The sequence below is a fragment of the Lycium barbarum genome, chromosome 12, assembly GCF_019175385.1.
Source record: "Lycium barbarum isolate Lr01 chromosome 12, ASM1917538v2, whole genome shotgun sequence".
NCBI lineage: Eukaryota > Viridiplantae > Streptophyta > Magnoliopsida > Solanales > Solanaceae > Lycium > Lycium barbarum.
Window position 1 is genome coordinate 89,433,720 of NC_083348.1, and position 19,266 is coordinate 89,452,985.

Sequence of the window (19,266 nt, forward strand, 5' to 3'; positions counted from 1 at the left end):
TATGTCCGTGCTTTGCGCGGTTGTAAGACCTCCTTAAATTTATAATATAAAATTTTCAATTGTCTAAATACTAAAATAATCACAAAGTATGTTTCCGAAACTTAAAGTAATTGTTATTTTTTCTTTCAAGAAATAATTTTTTAAAAGTTGATGATTTTAATCCATACGAATCTTGGATCCGAAAACAATGGCCATTAAATTACACATCCATTAACTTTCCAAGTGAAAGAAAAATGCAAAGATCAGTACTCTATGATTTTGATCCCTTGATGACTCGCTTCAAAACTATCAATAAGTCTTGTTGTTTTGCATCTCGTAAATTTGACATTCAAAATACTTTACAACGATAGTATAACTTTCACTGTTCTCAAATTAGTCAACAAAAGATCACAACAAAAGTTTAGTTAAACTGTAAGAGAATTTTAAATACTAAAAGTAAGAAAGGTTTATTAAAATAAATCGTCGCAGCAGTACAACCTTTTTTTTAGTTTCGTTTTACTGTATGCTTTTATTCTTATAAATGCAAATATTGTGAATTATATTTAGTAGATGAATATATTGTTGGGTGCAAGAATGAAGATTGATATTTTAAAAAGATCGTTATTTATGAAAGACCACATGAATAACCTTCCATGAAGGTAGCATTTTTTTATTATTCGCCCAACCAATTATTAAGTACAGCAATCTAGCAGACAAAACAAAAAAATAAGAAGAAACATAATTAGAGGCATTATTCAGTGTGAGATTTCAATATTTGTAGAAGATCTCAATTGTTTAATTTTTTGCTATATCAACTTTTATCTTATTGATATTGATGAGAATTCGATTACCTTATAATTCCGTCTCTTACACATTTTTCTTTGACCTTTCCCCTATATAATACAAAAGGAAACGGTTCCGATCTTTGTCAAGCATTGGGTAACTACATTTCGTTTGCTAGGCAAAGTATTAGAGAGCCTAATAAGTAGAGCGATTGGGTAAAGCTATTTATAGCATATTTGGTCAAGCTTCGAAAATCAGCTTATTTTAAAATGTACTTTTTTAAAAAAAAAAAATACTTTTTAGAAAAACACTTTTTGCGAAAAGCAGTTCGTGTTTGGCCAATTAATTAAAAAAACACTTTTGAACAGTCATTAGTGTTTGACCAAGCTTTTAAAAAGTGCTTCTATTTATATTTTTCTCAAAAACACTTTTCAAAAAGTGTTTTTGGGAAAAAGCTATTTTTTGAGCTTTTGAAAAACTGCTTCTGCTACTTCCCAAAAACACTTATTTTCTCCCAAAAGCTTGACCAAACACCTTACTTTTTTTTTTCCAAATAAGCACTTACTGAAACAATAAGTACTTTTAGGGGAAAAATAAGCTTGGCCAAACAGGCTGTTAGTGCTATTGTTTTGGTTTCTCGGAACAAATCTAATCAAGAAAACTATGCATTATAAAAGAAATTAAAGCTAATTAATAGAGTCGAAAAAAGTTTATCAATTTAGAAAGTGTATATAATTATCTGAGATATAACATTGAGGTAGATATACTGATTGTACGGCTCCTCGATGGAGATGGCTTAGCACAAATCACCAAAATTTAGCACAAGCTAAGTAAGAAATTATGAGACGGAAAAGTGTATACTTTTTAACCGAAATGTTGGCTAACCTTTGCCTATGAAGAAATAGGTCCATTTGATTTGCTCGGAGCACATACATATAAGCTCAACCAAAATAAAATATTCACTAATCATGAATCTCACAAATATATTGTTATTGTACAAAGCAATTTTTTTTTTAAAGTACAGTGAACCTTATGCTAAAGAAATTTCATGCACCTTTGGAGCTGCAATGGATGAATCATACATGAATAGCAGTCTTACGAGCTACAATACATATAATCCTCAGGAATATACAATAAAGTTAGCAACATTTTCGCAGATACATCAAATTCGCTTAACTAACAACTACTTACGGTAGTGCTTTCTACAAAAGTTCAACGAATTATCTATATAAAAAATCACATACACGCATTCATAGGTTTGCATCCAAAGAAAGAGTGAGGTTACAGGAAAAAATAGGCACAGGTAGTTGGTTCTTAACATTAGTAAAAATTAATTAGAGGGAAGTGAGAAGAGTCCGGAGCCTAAAGGGTATAAAAATACACGGTATTTATCAAAAGGGGATGACCAAAAATTTATATACCAAAAGGGGTATATCGTGGATCAGCCCACGATATACCCCAAAAACTTTTTGCGGCTGTCAACAAAAATTTAAAAAAAAAAAAATTTAAACGTATAATGTGGACTGATCCACGTTATACAATATATTTTGTATAACGTGGATCAGTCCACGTTTTACAAATATATTTTGTAAAACGTGGACTGATCCACGTTTTACCTCTAAAGTTTTTTTTTTTTTTTTCCGAGCACTAGAAAAAAAATTTTGGTAAACTTTTTTTTTTTTTTTGCAACACTTAGTGTGTTTTTTCATACTTTGACCAATGATTAGTCGTGTCTGAAGACTCCGAAACGTCAATATTTTATATAGAACCTGATATTTTTTTCTGCGTACAATAATGTAGGTTCAATACATCAAGGATACGTAGACGTTTGGATAGTCATTTTAGGGGTTGAAAAGGTGCCCGAAATAAGTTTTGTTTGAAAAAACTTAGTGTTTGACTGTAAGGTTATTTTAGTCAACTTTATATATCGAGAAAATTAGTCAGCTTTATTTTCAAAAATTGAAACCGCAGAAGTGAAATTGACATTCACAGCTACATTACCCCGGGAGTTTTACGTTGAAATCTATTGCGTATCATCATCTTATAAGTAAATAAAACTGAAAATTTTACGCCAATTTGGGGGAAAATCGAAATTGAATGGGATAAAAGGCGTTTTTTTAAAAATCGGCTCGGCCAAACCGCCTTGGGCCGTTTTTCCGCATAGATCTCGAAAAAATACGCAAGTTCAAAAAAAAAATCGCGTAAAACGGACGTCCGAGCGCAAAGTTATGACCATCTAAAGTTTGACCACTTTACAACTAGTTTTTCTCCCTATATTTTTTAGAATTATATTTATATTCAAAATAAAGTTATGTCGTGATTAAAAAATAACACGCGTAAATCAAAACTTTAAAAAATAAAACACTTAAACGTTAAATAAAACTTACTTCGGGTACCTTTTCAACCCCTAAAATGACTATCCGAACGTCTACGTATCCTTGATGTATTGAGCCTACATTATTGTACGCAGAAAAAATATCAAGTTCTATATAAAATATTGACGTTTTGGAGTCTTCACACACGACTAATCATTGGTCAAAGTATGAAAAACACTAAGTTTGAAATTTTCAAACAAAACTTACTTCGGACACCTTTCCAACCCCTAAAATGACGATCCGAACGTCTACGTATCCTTGATGTATTGAGCCTACATTATTGTACGCAGAAAAAAATATCAGGTTCTATATAAAATATTGACGTTTCGGAGTCTTCACACACGACTAATCATTGGTCAAAGTATGAAAAAACACACTAAGTGTTGCAAAAAAAAAAAAAAAAGTTTACCAAAATTTTTTTTTTAGTGCTCGAAAAAAAAAAAAAAAAACTTTAGAGGTAAAACGTGGATCAGTCCACGTTATACGTTTAAATTTTTTTTTATTTTTTTTTTGTTGACAGCCGCAAAATTTTTTGGGGGTATATCGTGGGCTGATCCACGATATACCCCTTTTGGTATATAAATTTTTGGTCATCCCCTTTTGGTAAATATCGTATATTTTTATACCCTTTAGGCTCCGGACTCGAAGTGAGAAGGACCATAACGTTTTCTTATCTCTTATCCACGTTTTTTTTTCATCTCCTATCCTCGGGAAATTAATACACATGATACATATTAATTAGGGGAAGGGAGAAGAACATTACGTTTGGAGAATTTTAATAGACATAAAAGGCTTTTTAATATAAATTAAATTAAATAAATAGGATGGAGGAGAGGGGAAAAAAAAAAGGAAAAAAGGAGAAAAAAATATATATAAATGATGACCATAAAAAAGTGTCACATCAATTCATTTACGCCTAACTTTATATAAAACATTTACGCCTAACTTTATATTTTATATAGATACTATATCTTCAAACAACCATATTATGTTCCTAATAAGATTCAAAGTTTTCCGGTGATACAAATTTATTTAGTCTCCTTGTTTGTTTCTATGTCTGAAATTATTGTCGCACCAGTCCCCATTTCTGACGCAAATATAACATATAGCCATGATGAATCAAAGATCCTAAAAGTTTTAACGATAAGCCATGTTGAATAACTATTTGAATAGGAAGACATTAACATTTATTATTATCATCGACACTTCCTCCGGGCAGAAGTGTATGTAAGATTTCAAGTCCGCACTTGCTGATGGGATAATTTCATACATCATAGAAATACAAGGTGAAGAGAACCAGTACATACTCATAATAAGGCAAAGATCTCATACTCGTATTGTAACACACGAGAATGCCTCAACAAAGTTCTTAACCATAGTTGATTACAGTGCCAAACATCAGCAAAAGTCTGCATGTGAAGATAAATACCACAACGGACTATTTATTTATATCTAGTAAAATACAACCAAGCATCTTCTTGACCAGTTACTTAGACGATTCTAGCTCCTTCAGAAAATCCTGATTGTCAACCAGCACCTACAAGTAATCACAACAAAGGTAAGGACAGAGAAAGTGAGCTCAAGATGCCTTGCAAAAAGGCAGAAAATAATGATACAACAGTATGATATCCAGACACTTACTGTTTTCCAGCCATCTGGATCCAGGAAAGAAGTTATCTTAGTGTTGAGTCCAGGAATTGGTCCTGGCTGTCTAGTTATCTTTCCTCCAAGCTCTTGGGTAACAAGATTGACAACCTCGGCGCTTTTGTAAACATCATCAGTGCTTATTGCGACCTGGAACAAAATCACATGAATGGCCAGCCTATAAGATGTTTGAAATGAAGTTCATGGTTAACCATTGAACACTGGTCATACCAACGATGGTTCCAAGTGAGATAAGAGAATAAAATGTTTTCTATTCTTATGTTTGACCAGAAAATATGGATTATCACACACACCCACAAAAAAAAAAAAAAAAAAAAAAAAAAGGAAGAAGAAGAAGAAGGAAAGAAAGAGCCAACTAGAATTTGAATGACCACTCCTTGAGTGAGAACAAGGGGAGGGGATCAAGACTTGGTTGGAAGGAACTCCCTGGGCGAGTATGCCCACTTTTGACAACACTAAGGGGTCGTTTGGTGCATGGTATAAGTTGGGATATCCCAACACTAATTTTTTATACCATGTTTGATAGGAGGTATAAATTTATCCTGGGATAAATTTATACCTTGTACCAAACAAAGCACAAAATGCATCCTGGGATAAAAGATGGGATATCCCATCTTATCCCACTTATACTGGGATTATTAAATCCCATCCAGAAGATGGGATAAAATAATCCCAACTCTTGGGCTAAATTAGTTCCGGGATTACAATCCCGGGATAATTTTGACTATCTACCAAACGACCACTAATAGAAAAGGGGAGAAGGAGTTGGAATGAGGGGCAAGTCCAGAAATAAACGTGCATGCTAGTAAACCAACCTGCGCATAAGCATTTCCTTTTGTGTACTCAGTCACACCATAGTTGTATGTCAACTCAAGAACAACTGTCTCATGCTCTGGAGCATATCCCATCATAGCAATTGTATACTGCACAGGCATAAAAGATAAGTGTCAGTCATACTGTACAAGTAATCTGGGCTCCAAGTCTGGCAAGAGACAATCAAACATGCCTTCTGCTCTGGTCTATCAACTTTCTTCACCACTTGCATCCCAAGTGCCTACATTCAAAGACAAACTCTGTCAAACCACAAATTGCACACCTGTAGATATAAAAAAGTACATAAACATAGATAACTACAATATAGCCCAAGCTGATCTATATTCATATCTAAAGCCACCATGGGTACAGCACTCTTAAAAGAGCAACAAATATGAATGCATTGCAGGTATCTTCTTTCCAAAGTCCTGTCATACTGGGTATACCTTGGACATACTTGAAGGGCCACATCGTTTAAGGCTAAGGAAAATTAAAGATTTAGCCCCACGAACATGTTTAACCCAATGCTCTCCTTATTTTGTTTCGTATAAAGAAATTATTGCACTGCTTTCAATGTATTGTATAAACAAGAATTGAGACATATGCACAAGTCCACAAAAATGACAAAGCGTTTTCTTCCATTTCATGCCGGATATTTCTGCAAGAAGTTTGCATTTGGCAAATCAAGGATATCTATACAGAGCAAATATAAATTAGCAAAAGTCACCTTTTCATAGAATTTGATAGAGCGTTCAAGATCACCCACACGAAGCATCACTTGGCAAAGTGGTTCAGGAGTAGACTCTCGCTGGAGGATTTCAAATAGGTAGCCATCAGGATCTTTGACAAAAGCAATAACACTAGATCCACCCTTGACAGGACCAGGCTCCCTTGTGACAGTTCCACCCTTAGCCTTTATCTCCTCAACCAGTTTGTAAACCTTAAGGAAAGGAAGAACAAAGCACATTTAGAAGAAATAAATGGATCCACATAATTTTGCTAACAAAAATTACTTACATCTGGTGTCGCAATAGCAAAATGCCCAAAGCCGGTTCCAATGTCATACTTATCAACTCCGTAATCTGTACAATGGTATCTATGTAAGATTTGAAAATTACGCTTCAAGGTACAATATATAATTCAATCGTTGGTGTTGGATAATAGGTAAACTAGTGTTAAAATCTGTGCTCCTTAACCAAATAATGTGCCTAAAATCAAGTTTCTTCTTGGCATCCCGTTCTCCAAGTGGCTCTCCACTGCACCATATACTGAGTATCCTGACAATGTTACTCATTCTTTATCCTCCAACTCTCCCCCCATCCCCCAAGGAAAACCCAGATAACAACGCAAGAACAGCAATCCCTGTAATTTTCAGGGAAGGAGTTTTACAGTGAGTGACTAAATCTCAAAGTTCACACTTCTTTTTAGAGCCCTTATCACATGGTATGAAGTCGATAGAGAGATGGCCAAACTCTTTTTTTCTTTTATGAATTAGATAGGGGGACTATCTAGAATTAAGAATCCAAGATGTAGTTCTAACAGACATATAAAAGCTTTAAACTTAACTGTATGTCAACTCCACCACAAATTGAGACTCTTCAGGGCCAAAACCAAGAAAAGCATTCGAGTACTTCTCCTCTGGAACATCTCTCTTCCTCAAAACTTTCATCCCAAAACATTCCGTGTAAAACCTAGCAACAATAAGAAGATACTACTATTATCTGATCAAGGAAACAAGATCAACACTTTTGTAAAGAATCTCATTAAGTCAGACCACCTACTTGATGGTGCGTTCAAGGTCACCAACACGATATACAGCATGCAAAATCCTGCGCTTATCTTTCTTTGGCCACTCCAACAACTCAGTACTTGGGACAGCTGGTGCACTAGCTTCCGCCATGTTCTACTTCAATGACAATAGCAGATACTTCAAAGAAGCACAAAATACATAACAAAAACACAAATCATACAAAAGTACAACAACATACTCAGCGTAATCCCACAAGTGGGGTTTGGGGAGGGTAGTGTGTACGCCTTACCTTGTGCATGTAGAGAGGTCGTTTCCGATAGATCCTCGACTCAAGGAAAGCATAAACAGAAGCAGTAACAACAAAATCATACAAAAGTATTCACTAATTTTTATCACAAAGGCCCTAGAGGACATAAATCATGATTCGAAAGAACCCATCACCCAGTCCAAACATTATACAAAACCCTTACTTCTGCTAAGCCCAATCAACACTATTATCTCTTCTAATCCACTTTCATCAAGGAAAAAAAAAACCCTCCTTTCATCTCTTTCTTTGCTCTGTTGAACCATGTCAGCTGACACTGCCAAGCAAAACTTCTCCATCCCTCCAATTTATGTGGCACCGTTTGACTTTGACACAAAGTTAAAAAAAATAAAAATGAAGACTCATAAAATTTGTGGTCCAGGTCCAAAACAAACGTGGAACATTTGTGCGATTATTAATCATTTCATTGAGGATAAATGGATAATTTTAAAGTTAAAGTTGTTTGTAAATAGGAACATGACATTCTTTTTGCGCAGGAAAGTGTGGCAAATAAATTGGGACAGAGGGAGTAACATTTTTAGGCTTCATTGAAAACATCAAATGCTACAACTATGTTACAAGTACCTTCGATCCACAGCAAAAAAAGTAGTAATTTGTAAATACGTCCCCGATTCACATAAAAAATTCAATTGCTTTGTGATCGTACTCTGAACTAACTGATAAGGGATTCACAGTGCGATCAAGGAATGAAGAGCATAGTAATAAAACCCTAATTATTGAAGTAAAAATGTATACAGAGAGAGAGGAAAGTGTTACCAGATTGCGAGAGAGTTATTACTGGTCTAGTAGAGTGATGAATCCTATGAACACCCTAGTAGAAACAATAAGATGCTTCTAACTTATACTGTAAAGTTCTTTTAACTACGTCGTGCTATCATCTTATGCGGTGAGATGAACACGTGGCGAAATATTAAAAAATCATTTACCAAATAGATCGCTAAGCAGATAACTTTTTTTTTTGTTCAGTTTATCATTAAATCTATTTCTAGACACCATTAAATTCAGGATCTATTTTGATGATACTTAAAGCTTTAAATTTCTGGAGTGCAGAATGTAGCAATTTTGAATAATATATATCAAAAAAAAGAATTTTAATAAATTTCTGAAGGCTTTTTTACTTTTAAAAGTATCCTACATTCATTTTTTATATTAATTTTTTTCACTGCCAATTGTTTTCTTTTAAACTTGTATGAGTTTAATTAATTTTTTAAGAAAAAATAAGTTAAATAATAAAACGGAAGAATATCTTAAAAAAATTGATCAAAGTATAATAAAATTGATGAAAAAATAGAAAAGAGGAGAGAGAAATGACAAAAAAACGTGAAAGAAAAGTAGGAAGAGCATAAAGTGGTGGAGCCCACAATATGATTATAATAAAATACTCCCTCACACATCATGTCATATTTATGCCTATTCCATTTTAAAGTTTTTCCAAGAATCCTATGAACACCCTAGAAACAGTAAGATGCTTCTAACTTATACTGTAAAGTTCTTTTAAGTACGTCGTACTATGATCTTATGCGGGTGGTACTACGGTGAGATGAACACGTGGCGAAATATTAGAGAGTGCCGTTATAAAATGAGCGACTCAAAAGACGGAAAACCCCATAAATGCTTGAAATGTCAATAATCTATTGGATGAAATGATTGTTTCTTTTGGTCAAGTGACTGTACTTTAACACCTCCTACTTCTGGCGTGGCATCACAATTGCCGCGACTTAATTTTGGGCATGTAGATTTTATTTTTGAAATTCAAACTCCAAGCCCCAGCAATATAGTGCAGAACTCTTTGTTTCCCTCTATTACGAAATAACTGAATTTCTGAGGTGTGGAACACCCATTCAGAAATTTAATTATTGATCATTAGATTAAATTACCCTATGGTCATCAGGAGTATGTCTTTTTTCAAACTTTTCTTAAAAGTTGAAATAATCATTGTTGAGATTTGAAAAAACTTTAATTTTTTTTTTAATTAATGACCTCTTGGACTATAAAAATTCACTTATTTTGGACAAAAAAAAAAGTCTCAAAAAATCGTTTATTTTAATAATACAACTATCAAATAGCTTGTCTAGTAATTATCAAATAGAGTACTAAGCTATGGCTTCCAAAGTGATCCCGGCTTTTCTTTTTATCTTCATGGTGATAGGATTTTATAAGTCTTTTACTTGCTTTGATTTATTAGTACATGAATATCACGCACTTCTATATTATTATTTTTGAGTTCATTTTGTAGAGCTTCTGATACTAGGATGTAAGATTTATTTATCTTTTTATATAACTACGATAATAATAAATAGTGATGTTTAATATGATAGGTGTTTTACTGGAGGCTAAAACAACTCTGAAGGAGATTGGGTGCTTGATTTCTCAAAATCATTAACACACACAACCTCATGGATGTGGAGCTACGAGCCTTACTTCAAGGGTTATGCTTGCAACATCTCGTAACCTTATTTAGCTGCAAATATCAATTGATGCATGCCAAATCATTTCTTTATTGCAAGACCAAACTAATTGTCACTCATCTATTGTGAATGATTGCAGGTCACGGGTGAACAGGTTGGGTGACCCTCAAATCACCCACGACTAGAGGGAACTTAATATGGTAGCGGATAAATTAGCTAGTATGGCAGTTAACAGCGGATCCGGTGATGAAGTTTTGATACTTTAGGAGCCACCATAACCAGTTCAGGATATGTTGATCAGAGATCGCGACGGCCCTCCATATCGTCGTCTGACTACTACAACTACAAGCCAGCATGAAGCACAAGGGATGACTTTATTTAATAATACTACTAATAGTGTTTCTAGTTCCACTAGGTGTTGTGTCCTCCCAACCCATTGAATAGGGTTTCACTGCCACTACGTATAAATAGATAGTGTGATGTAGGGCCAATAAGGCCCAATTCTCCTTTGTAATTGTTTCTTTTGAAGTTTTTGACCCTCATTTTTTCCCATTCATTCTCTTGAATTTCTATATTATTAACAAACTAAATGCTTTATTTTCACTACTGTTTTTATTGCTACCACTATATTATTATCTTTTTTAATATTTTCATCTTCACTATTTTACTATCAACATTACTAGCATTACTTTGTCACAAATTTTAATGGATTGTCATTATCTCATTTTAAGATTTGTACTTGTTAAATTAATTATAAATCAATAATTTATTAAATACCTTATTTTCTACACATTATTTGTTACATCCCGGAAAAATTTCGCGTTACCAAAAACTGTAGACGGCTTAGAATGGGCCAAAGGGCCAATACAGCGCGAACGCGCCTCAACGTGGCGCGAACGCGCTGAACAAAAATCTGAAAATCAATTTCAGAATGAAGGTTGTGTTATAAGAAGGTAATAATAGCATATATATGACATTTGGAGACCATATGGTGTAAATTAGTTCATATGTTAATTGATGAAAAACCCTCGTTGCTGCAAGCTAAGTGGGGCCCACATGTCAAAGTTTTATAAAGGACATATGAAAATACATACGAGTAGTATATGGAAAGTTGAGCAAGTCCTAAGAAGGACCCATAAGCCAAATATATGCATAAGCCCTCCAAAAGGACGATTTAAGGAAACGTTTTCGGATGATCTGACTTGAAAGGGAAAAAACGGCATTATAAGTTTGGAATTTGGGAAAACTCTCATAAATAGAAGTTGTAGATAATTGAATTATCTTTCCAACCATAGGTCGTGGGCCCTCATACGATATCGGGATCAAAAGTTATGACTGTTTTACTGAACGAACATCCAGTCAGAAAATTTAACCCTGCGCGAACGCGCAGAAGGAATTTATTTAACCCTGCGCGATCGCGCCAGAAGGCAGCGCGAACGCGCTGAGCATTTTTCCAGTCGTTTCTGGCAGCTTCTAAACATCATAAAAAGGGGGAAACCCCCTCATTTTCAGATCAACCCACGAAAAACACACCCCAAAACTCTCCAAAAATCTGGAGAGTTCTCCCCAACTCCCCAAACCAAATTTTGCCCAAACCAGGTATAAAATTCCAAATTTCAGTCCAGGTAGCGTATAATTATTGGTGCAGAATCATATAACAGTGTGTGGTGGCCTAAATTTAGCATGGAAAAGTGGAGATTAAGCAATATTAAAGGGAGAAAGGTATGAATCTCTTTCTATTTGTGCTAATACCGGTTTATTTACGAAGAATACGTGATTAAATAATTGTATACTGAGTTAATTAGTTATGAAAGTTGGAAAACAGCGTGTGGGCTGTTTTATGAGATATTTTGGAGTTCGAAACATTATATTTGATGTTGGTATTGTTGTTGTTGTTGTTGGCTGCTGAATTAAAAATTTGGGCTAGGCATATAAACAGGGGAGATGCTGCCCGATTTTCGGCAGAATATAAAATAGTATAATTTGAATTATAGCACAAGTGTACGATGAAAAGGCTAGCATTAGTGTGAATTATCTTAAATGTAGACTTACAAGCTCGGACACATAAGCGTAGCTAATAGGACGTGGAACAGGTATGTTAAGACTCGTCCCTTTTCTTTCAAAGGCATGATCCCGATATTGTGAATTTAAAATTGTCTCCATATCTTACTTGTTTTTAAAAGTTAGATGTCTATGATTCTAAGGTATGATTACTTTCCCGATAACCCGTCAACGTTTTTCAAAATGTTCGTATTTTTCCAAAACAAAGGTTTATGGTATTGTAAGCTTTTATGACAAAAATGATGGATATGTATTACAATGACAACGCTGACGTCAAATATGAGAAAATGTCTATGACAGATATGTTGACGATATGTTCCTACCATGAATATGACAATATGAAAATGTTAAGTTATTTCTTGATTTCTCTAACTCTATTATGGATATTCACTATTTTAAAGGCTCCAAGTATATGAAACGATGTCTTATGATCCTGTTCTATGTTTTTCTTATGATGACACTCTCCATTGATAGCCTCGCCTTATATTAATTGTCCCTTCAAGGTGAGACACGACGCCTACGGCTATTCCATAATATAATCGGAGGTTACCGACCTTACGTCACTCCGATAGATACATGACCTTCTTCGGGCTCTCATGTATGCTGCTTATATGATATATGTATATGACACATGGACATGATATATGTATATGTATATGGGAAAAAGGGCCAAGGCGCTATAGACGCATAACCACCTGATCAGTTGGAGTATGATACATGATATCGTCCCGGACGCGGGATATATGGGCGAGCCGACGTATTTCGGCGCTATGACATGATATGATATGATATGATATGATATGACATGATATGATATGATATGATATGATATGATATGATATGATATGATATGATATGATATGATATGATTGTCATACCCCATTTTAACCGGGTTGAAGCGGAGTACAACATATTGGTGATTCCTAAATTGATTTGTTTTAAAGAGTCGCCACCTAATTAATTTTACGGTGAATTAGGACACCTAATTATTAACTAAGGTAAAGTTAAAACTAAACCTCTGTTAATGGTCTGCTTAACCAATGTGATTCTAGGTAAGGGTTCTATATCATCCTAAAGGGAAGGGGTTAGGCATCCTTTAGAATCCGTTAAACACGGTTATCCGGCCAAACTTAGGTTAATTAATCAATGTTGGATACAGTATCAAATTTTAAGAAAATAGTTTATGCAGATAAGGCTTGTAAAAATATAGCAATTTATGCAAAAGAGGATTTTAAATGTCATTTTATAAAAAAGACTTCAAGTAATAAGGTTGTCAAAATAGAACTAGTAATTCGCATGAGAGGGAATTTTAGAATGCTATTTGAAATAGAAGTTTATAAATGTTGCTAAGATTTAAAATAAAATACTAAATAAAACTTATGAAAAAAGAAGGTAATGATTTGTATAAAAGGAGACTTCAAATGTCATATAATTTGTAAATATTGTTAAGGTTGAAATATAAGAAAAAGTGCGGTATAAAGTGAAATTTTATAGAAAAAAAAATGTAATAATTTGCGTAAAAGAAACTGCAAATGCCATACGAAAATAACTTATAAATGTTGCAAAGATTTTAATTAATGATGCTAATAGAACTCGCATGAAATGTATAAGCAAAAAAAAGAAAACGCGAGTTTGCGTAATGCTTTAACAAATATTTGAAACAAACTAAACGATGATGTATTGATTAACTTTTGCATTTTTGGAAGTTCAAAATGTTCTTTAATTCCTATTTACGTGTTAATGACGTTTCGAAATTCCCGAGATAATAAAGCGTGAATGCTTTGACTAAAAAAAAATATAAAATTAGGCCATTTGTAAATCAGTTATTCTAAATAAGATAAATATTAGATGCTTATAAATAGTTTTGACATAAAAGAGAAGAACACGACTTATGAGATTGATCGTTAGTCTTTTTATCTAACTACCCCTTTACTAAACTATCTACTAATCCTCAATAGTTCAACTAAGCTAAGGAAGAACGGAAAAATACGAAAGTGTTAGTCAAATAATACATACAAGTTAAAAGACATAAAATAAAACAAAGGCATAAATAAAATTAAGTGGGCTCGGCCCATTTTGAGATTACTATTTGCGGTTGGGCTTCGGCCCAGCAAATTTTATTACTGGACTGCTGCTGCTGCTATTAGAATTGGGCTTGGCCCAGAATTTATTTCCTTAAACTGGGCTGCGGACAGAGGTGGGTTGAGAAGAAGTCTTGTTGGGCCTTTAGCCCAACACCAAACGCGGAAGGAGACGAGTCTCTCAGACTCGTATGCGATGGTCATGCAAAGGAACGAGAGAAAAGGATTAGAATATAATCAAACGAATAAAACACATAAGATATACACTCAAAGCAAATTATGTATATGCCATGTATAGTTAATGTATATCTCATACGTACATATGCACAGCCAACCTAACCTGCTTGCAATGTAGCAAAACACATCCCAACATGCTCCATAGGACACATTAGAATGTCAACAGTTTATCCAGATTTGAACAAGTATATATATATATATATATATATATATGAGGTGGTACACTTAGTTGTTTCATATGATTGTATGGGGTTTATCAAATGCAATTCGTGTGCGTATGAACTTGAGCAAACGCAGATGCAAAACTAATATCAGGATTTGGTAGTGGTAGTGCCTAGACAGAGATTTGAACATTTTATTTGACGAGATAGGCATCATATTTTAACCATGCACTGTTAACAAAAGGATCAATCAAATATCAGCCCGTAACTCTTTGAACTGTGACTACAGTCTCCACTGAATAAGCAAATTGTGCTCTTTTGAGTATGATTTTTACACTAACTGCAACACTCACACAGGACAAACTTAATAACTGGGCATGGCTTCATACCCAACTGTGTGCCAGCAAACCAATTTGAATGTTAAATGCAGTTTTTTATCAGTTGCCATAGTAAACAAACAAACTAAAACAGCTGAAGATAGTTTCTTGCCAACAGCAACACCAAGCAAACACTAAGTGGCTAAACACATATCAACAGCTCATGTTTGAGTAGAAAATGAGACTAAAGCAAGCAGGGGAGTAGAAGCAAACCAAGAGAGATACCCAAAGGAATATTTCAGACACGAAGGGAATAAATATCCAATTCAAAACAAACTATATTAGGGCCTTTTATCTGAACTTGGACAAAATTTAGAACAAGCTGTGAGATGAAGTCAACCAGTTCATGTTTGTATTTTTCAGATCTCTTAAAAGAAATGACAGGAAGAGGATAGCAAACAAGGGTCATATCATGAAAGGCTGTATTCAATTTGAAAGAAACATCAAGGATTAGACCTATAAGCAAACTGCCAGATAACAACAAAATAAGGAGACAGCCCGAGAGTATTATAATAACCTGACTCAGAATTACAATAATCTAGTGTCCATTTTGAAAGATAGAAACAGCCATCGATTGTTTATCTACTCCAAAAAGTACCCACTAGTCTTTTAACTATAACAGTTCCAAACTCAAAAATACAGTAGGCATGGAAGGTTGCAACATGATACCAGCAAAACAACTACAGTCCTAGGTATTAGGCAAGAGATTTTGATCAAGTAGGCTACAACATTGCAGATAACTCATCATACAAATTTAACCAAAAAAAAAACAACTTAGAATGATGTATGACAACTGGACTGAATCATGATCCAACTAACAGCAATAACATGGCAATCCCAAGAGATCTCTACACCAAGCAAGATTTACTAACTGTACTAATAATGTGTCAAATCATACTAAATATGTTTTTTGCAAATTATAGATGACTGAAACCAATAAAAAAAAAACAAGGGAACAGAAACAGGTACCAATGAATTTCCAAGGGGTTATGCCAAACTACAAAAGACTCATAAGATATGTTTCCAAGGGGATTATGCTAACTAAATCATCCTTACACATAAATCATATAAGATATGTTTTAACTACATAACTGGAATGACTTAACTAATTTTGCTGACATATCAACATATTTTAAACTGCCAATCTAAGATAAACAGAGCAGGGCTAGCAAATTACAGGAAAACCAAACCAGTTCAAAACGAACACATAGATGGGATACCCAATATCAATACAGAAGGACTAACATATTATACTGCCCTTAACATGAATCATATGTGCACACCAGATTCTTAAGTTAACAAACTTCACATCTAAACTTGTTCAAACATTGTCAACTGGAAAAACATGCTAACCGAAAACTAACAAATGCTTTAAATCAAACAGGGTCCAATTAATCGATAGACAGGCTATTTAAATGAGCATTTAATGAAAGCATTTGATTAAACAGCGTTCTAAGGACTCCCAGTCAAGCTTATTTAGAACATTCTGATAATTTAGTCAAACAAACAATTCTATTAGCATGTCTTTACCCTAATCATGCTCATTACATAACATCTAAACAATAACTCTAGTTAAGCAATGTATGCATAAAATATTTAACCACTAATCCTGCTTACTAACTATAATTATAACTAAACAAACTAATATAACTTAATCCTAATCATGCTTACTACTGTAACTCTAACAAACAACAAAATTATCCCAATCAAATTTACTACTAATATGGGATTAAACACATAGCCTAAATAGTATAAACAACAATTCGAACAAACAGAAATAGTTAAGGAAGGGGGTTTACCTTCTTCGGATGCAGCGAAGTGGAGCGAAGGTTCCGATCTAACCTCGAACACTTCAAATATACTTCAAAATACTAAAATCCCAAATTTTATACACCCCTGAACCCAAACAGATGCCAAGGGAATAACAGAACACAGTGATGTGGACTTCGACTCGATATCGGGTAATACTGCTAAAAAACTAATGTCGTTCGTGGAGGGGATTTCTTAGGGTTTAAACGAATCTAAAACCTAATTTCTAGGGGGATTTTGACGGCTAAAACAAGTTATTCCTGGGGTTTCCCCAATCAAAAGTGAAACTGTTCTTGGGGTTTTCCGTTTTTATCCCTTTTTTTTTTCGTGTTTTTCTCTCTGTCCTCCTCCCTCCTTGTTGTTGTTGTTTACTGTACTTTATAGGTTTTTTTTGTTTTCGTCGTTTTGTACTGAAAAAGGGGAAGGAGGAGCGGGAGAGAGAGAAAAGTGGGGGACAAGGGTGAGTGGGGAGCGGAGAAGAAGGAGGGAACAAGGGAGAGTGGGGGCGGCGGCGAGGGAGGCGGGAAAGGAAGAGAGGAGACGAAGGAATGGGAGAGGAAGAGGAAAGAGATGAAGCGGCGGGGTGCGAAGGAGGGAAAAGAAAATGAAGGGAAACCCTTTTAGGGTTTCCCTTATTTTGCTGAGAAATGCATTGGACCCGGTCCATTTGTGGACCGGGTCAAATTTTAGACTGGGTATTTAAGGGTGGACTAGTGAATTAAAACATGGACTGGTCTAAAAATTGAGATAGAAAATATGGTCTAGTAAAAAAATATTAGGAATTAATCAGACTTTAATTTGGGGTCCGGTAAGTCAAAATACGGACTGAGTGCAAGAAATAGTTTGGCTTCTAAATTTGAATAAGAGACACATTTTGATTAACGATGTACTAAGGGTGCCAGAATATCACCTAATACGGAAATATGTAATTATAAAGACCCGGTAAAAAATTATATGATGTCACAAACGACCGTGCAGTAATATTTAATAACAAATGCTATCATTAAAATGTGCGAAGTAAATGCGATGCGTATGCGGAAGTTGGTAGAAACGTTGAGAAATGCAAGTTTCAATAATACTAAATAATAACAGCAAATAAATAGCGGTAGTGATACTGTTAATAACAATAATGATAATGGTAATAATGATAACGTTGATGATAAATGGTGATAAAAACAATAATAGATATAATAATAATAGTAAATAACAAATATTGATAATTAAAAAATGATAATAATTAATAAAGCTAATAAAGATGATAGTAATTAATAATAAACGATAAATAACAATTATTGCAAATAACAAAATGATAATGAATTAATAATAATAACAATAATAGGGGTAATAATAAAATAATAATGATGATAATAATAAGAGAAATAATGATGATAATAATAATAATAAATAACAATTATTGATAAAACAATGATAATAATTAATAATAAAAATAACGATGATAATCATGATAAATAATTGATAACAAAAAATAACGCTGATAATAATGATTAGTAATTAATAATAATAATAATAATAATAATAATAATAATAAATAAATAACAATAATAATAATAATGAGAATTAGTAATAATAATATTTTAAGGATAATAGTAATAATTAATAATAATAATAAAAACGATAATAATGATAATAATAATAATAACAATAGCTGCAGTGGAATAATACAACGTGGGTGTTAATGAAAGACTAATAATTATAAAAATACATATTTTTTATTTTATTTTATTTATTTATTATTATTATTTTTTTTTTTTTTTTTAACATGCCAGAAGTATAAATAGGTGTTTCGGAGGAGAGGCGGGACAAAATTGGGTGTCAACAATGATATGACCAGATAAGTATGCATGGCATTCGTCCAAAAAGGGCACTCATATGTACAGGTTACTCTCTTATCTACTATATGCTCTATGAGCTCATTATATTATTATTCATACTGTATGTTCTCGTTATGTTACTATTCATGTCTTACATACTCAGTACATTGCTCGTACTGACCCCCTCTTCTTCGGGGGCTGCGTTTCATGCCGCGCAGGTACACCCAGATGAGTTGAAGCTAATATAGAAGATATTCCAGCAGAGTTGGCAAGCTCCACTTGATCCTGGAGTGCTACCGAGTCAGAGTACATGTGCTACGATGTCTGATAAATGTTAGAGACTTTGCAGACAGAGTCGTGGGTATAGGATGTCGGTATTGTGAGCGGCTCCACTAGCCTATGTGTCATTTTATGTGAGGTTATAAAGTCCATATGATCACAGATTATATTGATTGAGTACGATGAAAAAAAAAATTGAAAGCTTTGCTATGTTTTCCACTCCTTATTAATGCAAGAGTCTAAGGAAATTAAGTACGTAATAAAAGTCAGCGGGTTCGCTCGGCTCCGTGTATGGGGTCGGGTGCCCATCACACCCTAGTAGAGTCGGGGT

The 19,266-nt window shown here is 34.0% G+C and overlaps 1 protein-coding gene across 3 annotated transcripts; it reads right to left on the bottom strand.

Moving 5' to 3' along the window:
* Positions 1-4,384: 4,384 nt before the first annotated feature.
* LOC132625031 (lactoylglutathione lyase GLX1) lies at positions 4,385-8,604 on the bottom strand. Of its 3 annotated transcripts, none has more exons than XM_060339794.1 (9): positions 8,447-8,604; positions 7,397-7,518; positions 7,182-7,306; positions 6,633-6,697; positions 6,343-6,555; positions 5,809-5,856; positions 5,618-5,725; positions 4,779-4,931; positions 4,385-4,674 (listed from the first exon to the last, which is right to left on the bottom strand). In XM_060339794.1, exons 2-9 carry the CDS (start codon positions 7,513-7,515, stop codon positions 4,624-4,626), a joined length of 882 nt encoding a protein of 293 aa, XP_060195777.1. In that variant the 5' UTR covers positions 7,516-7,518; positions 8,447-8,604; the 3' UTR covers positions 4,385-4,623. The 3 variants fall into 3 exon arrangements, with proteins under 3 accessions (XP_060195777.1, XP_060195778.1, XP_060195779.1); XM_060339795.1 differs by having other exon boundaries at positions 7,397-7,521; positions 8,447-8,596; XM_060339796.1 differs by lacking the exon at positions 8,447-8,604 and adding an exon at positions 8,255-8,391.
* Positions 8,605-19,266: the final 10,662 nt, after the last annotated feature.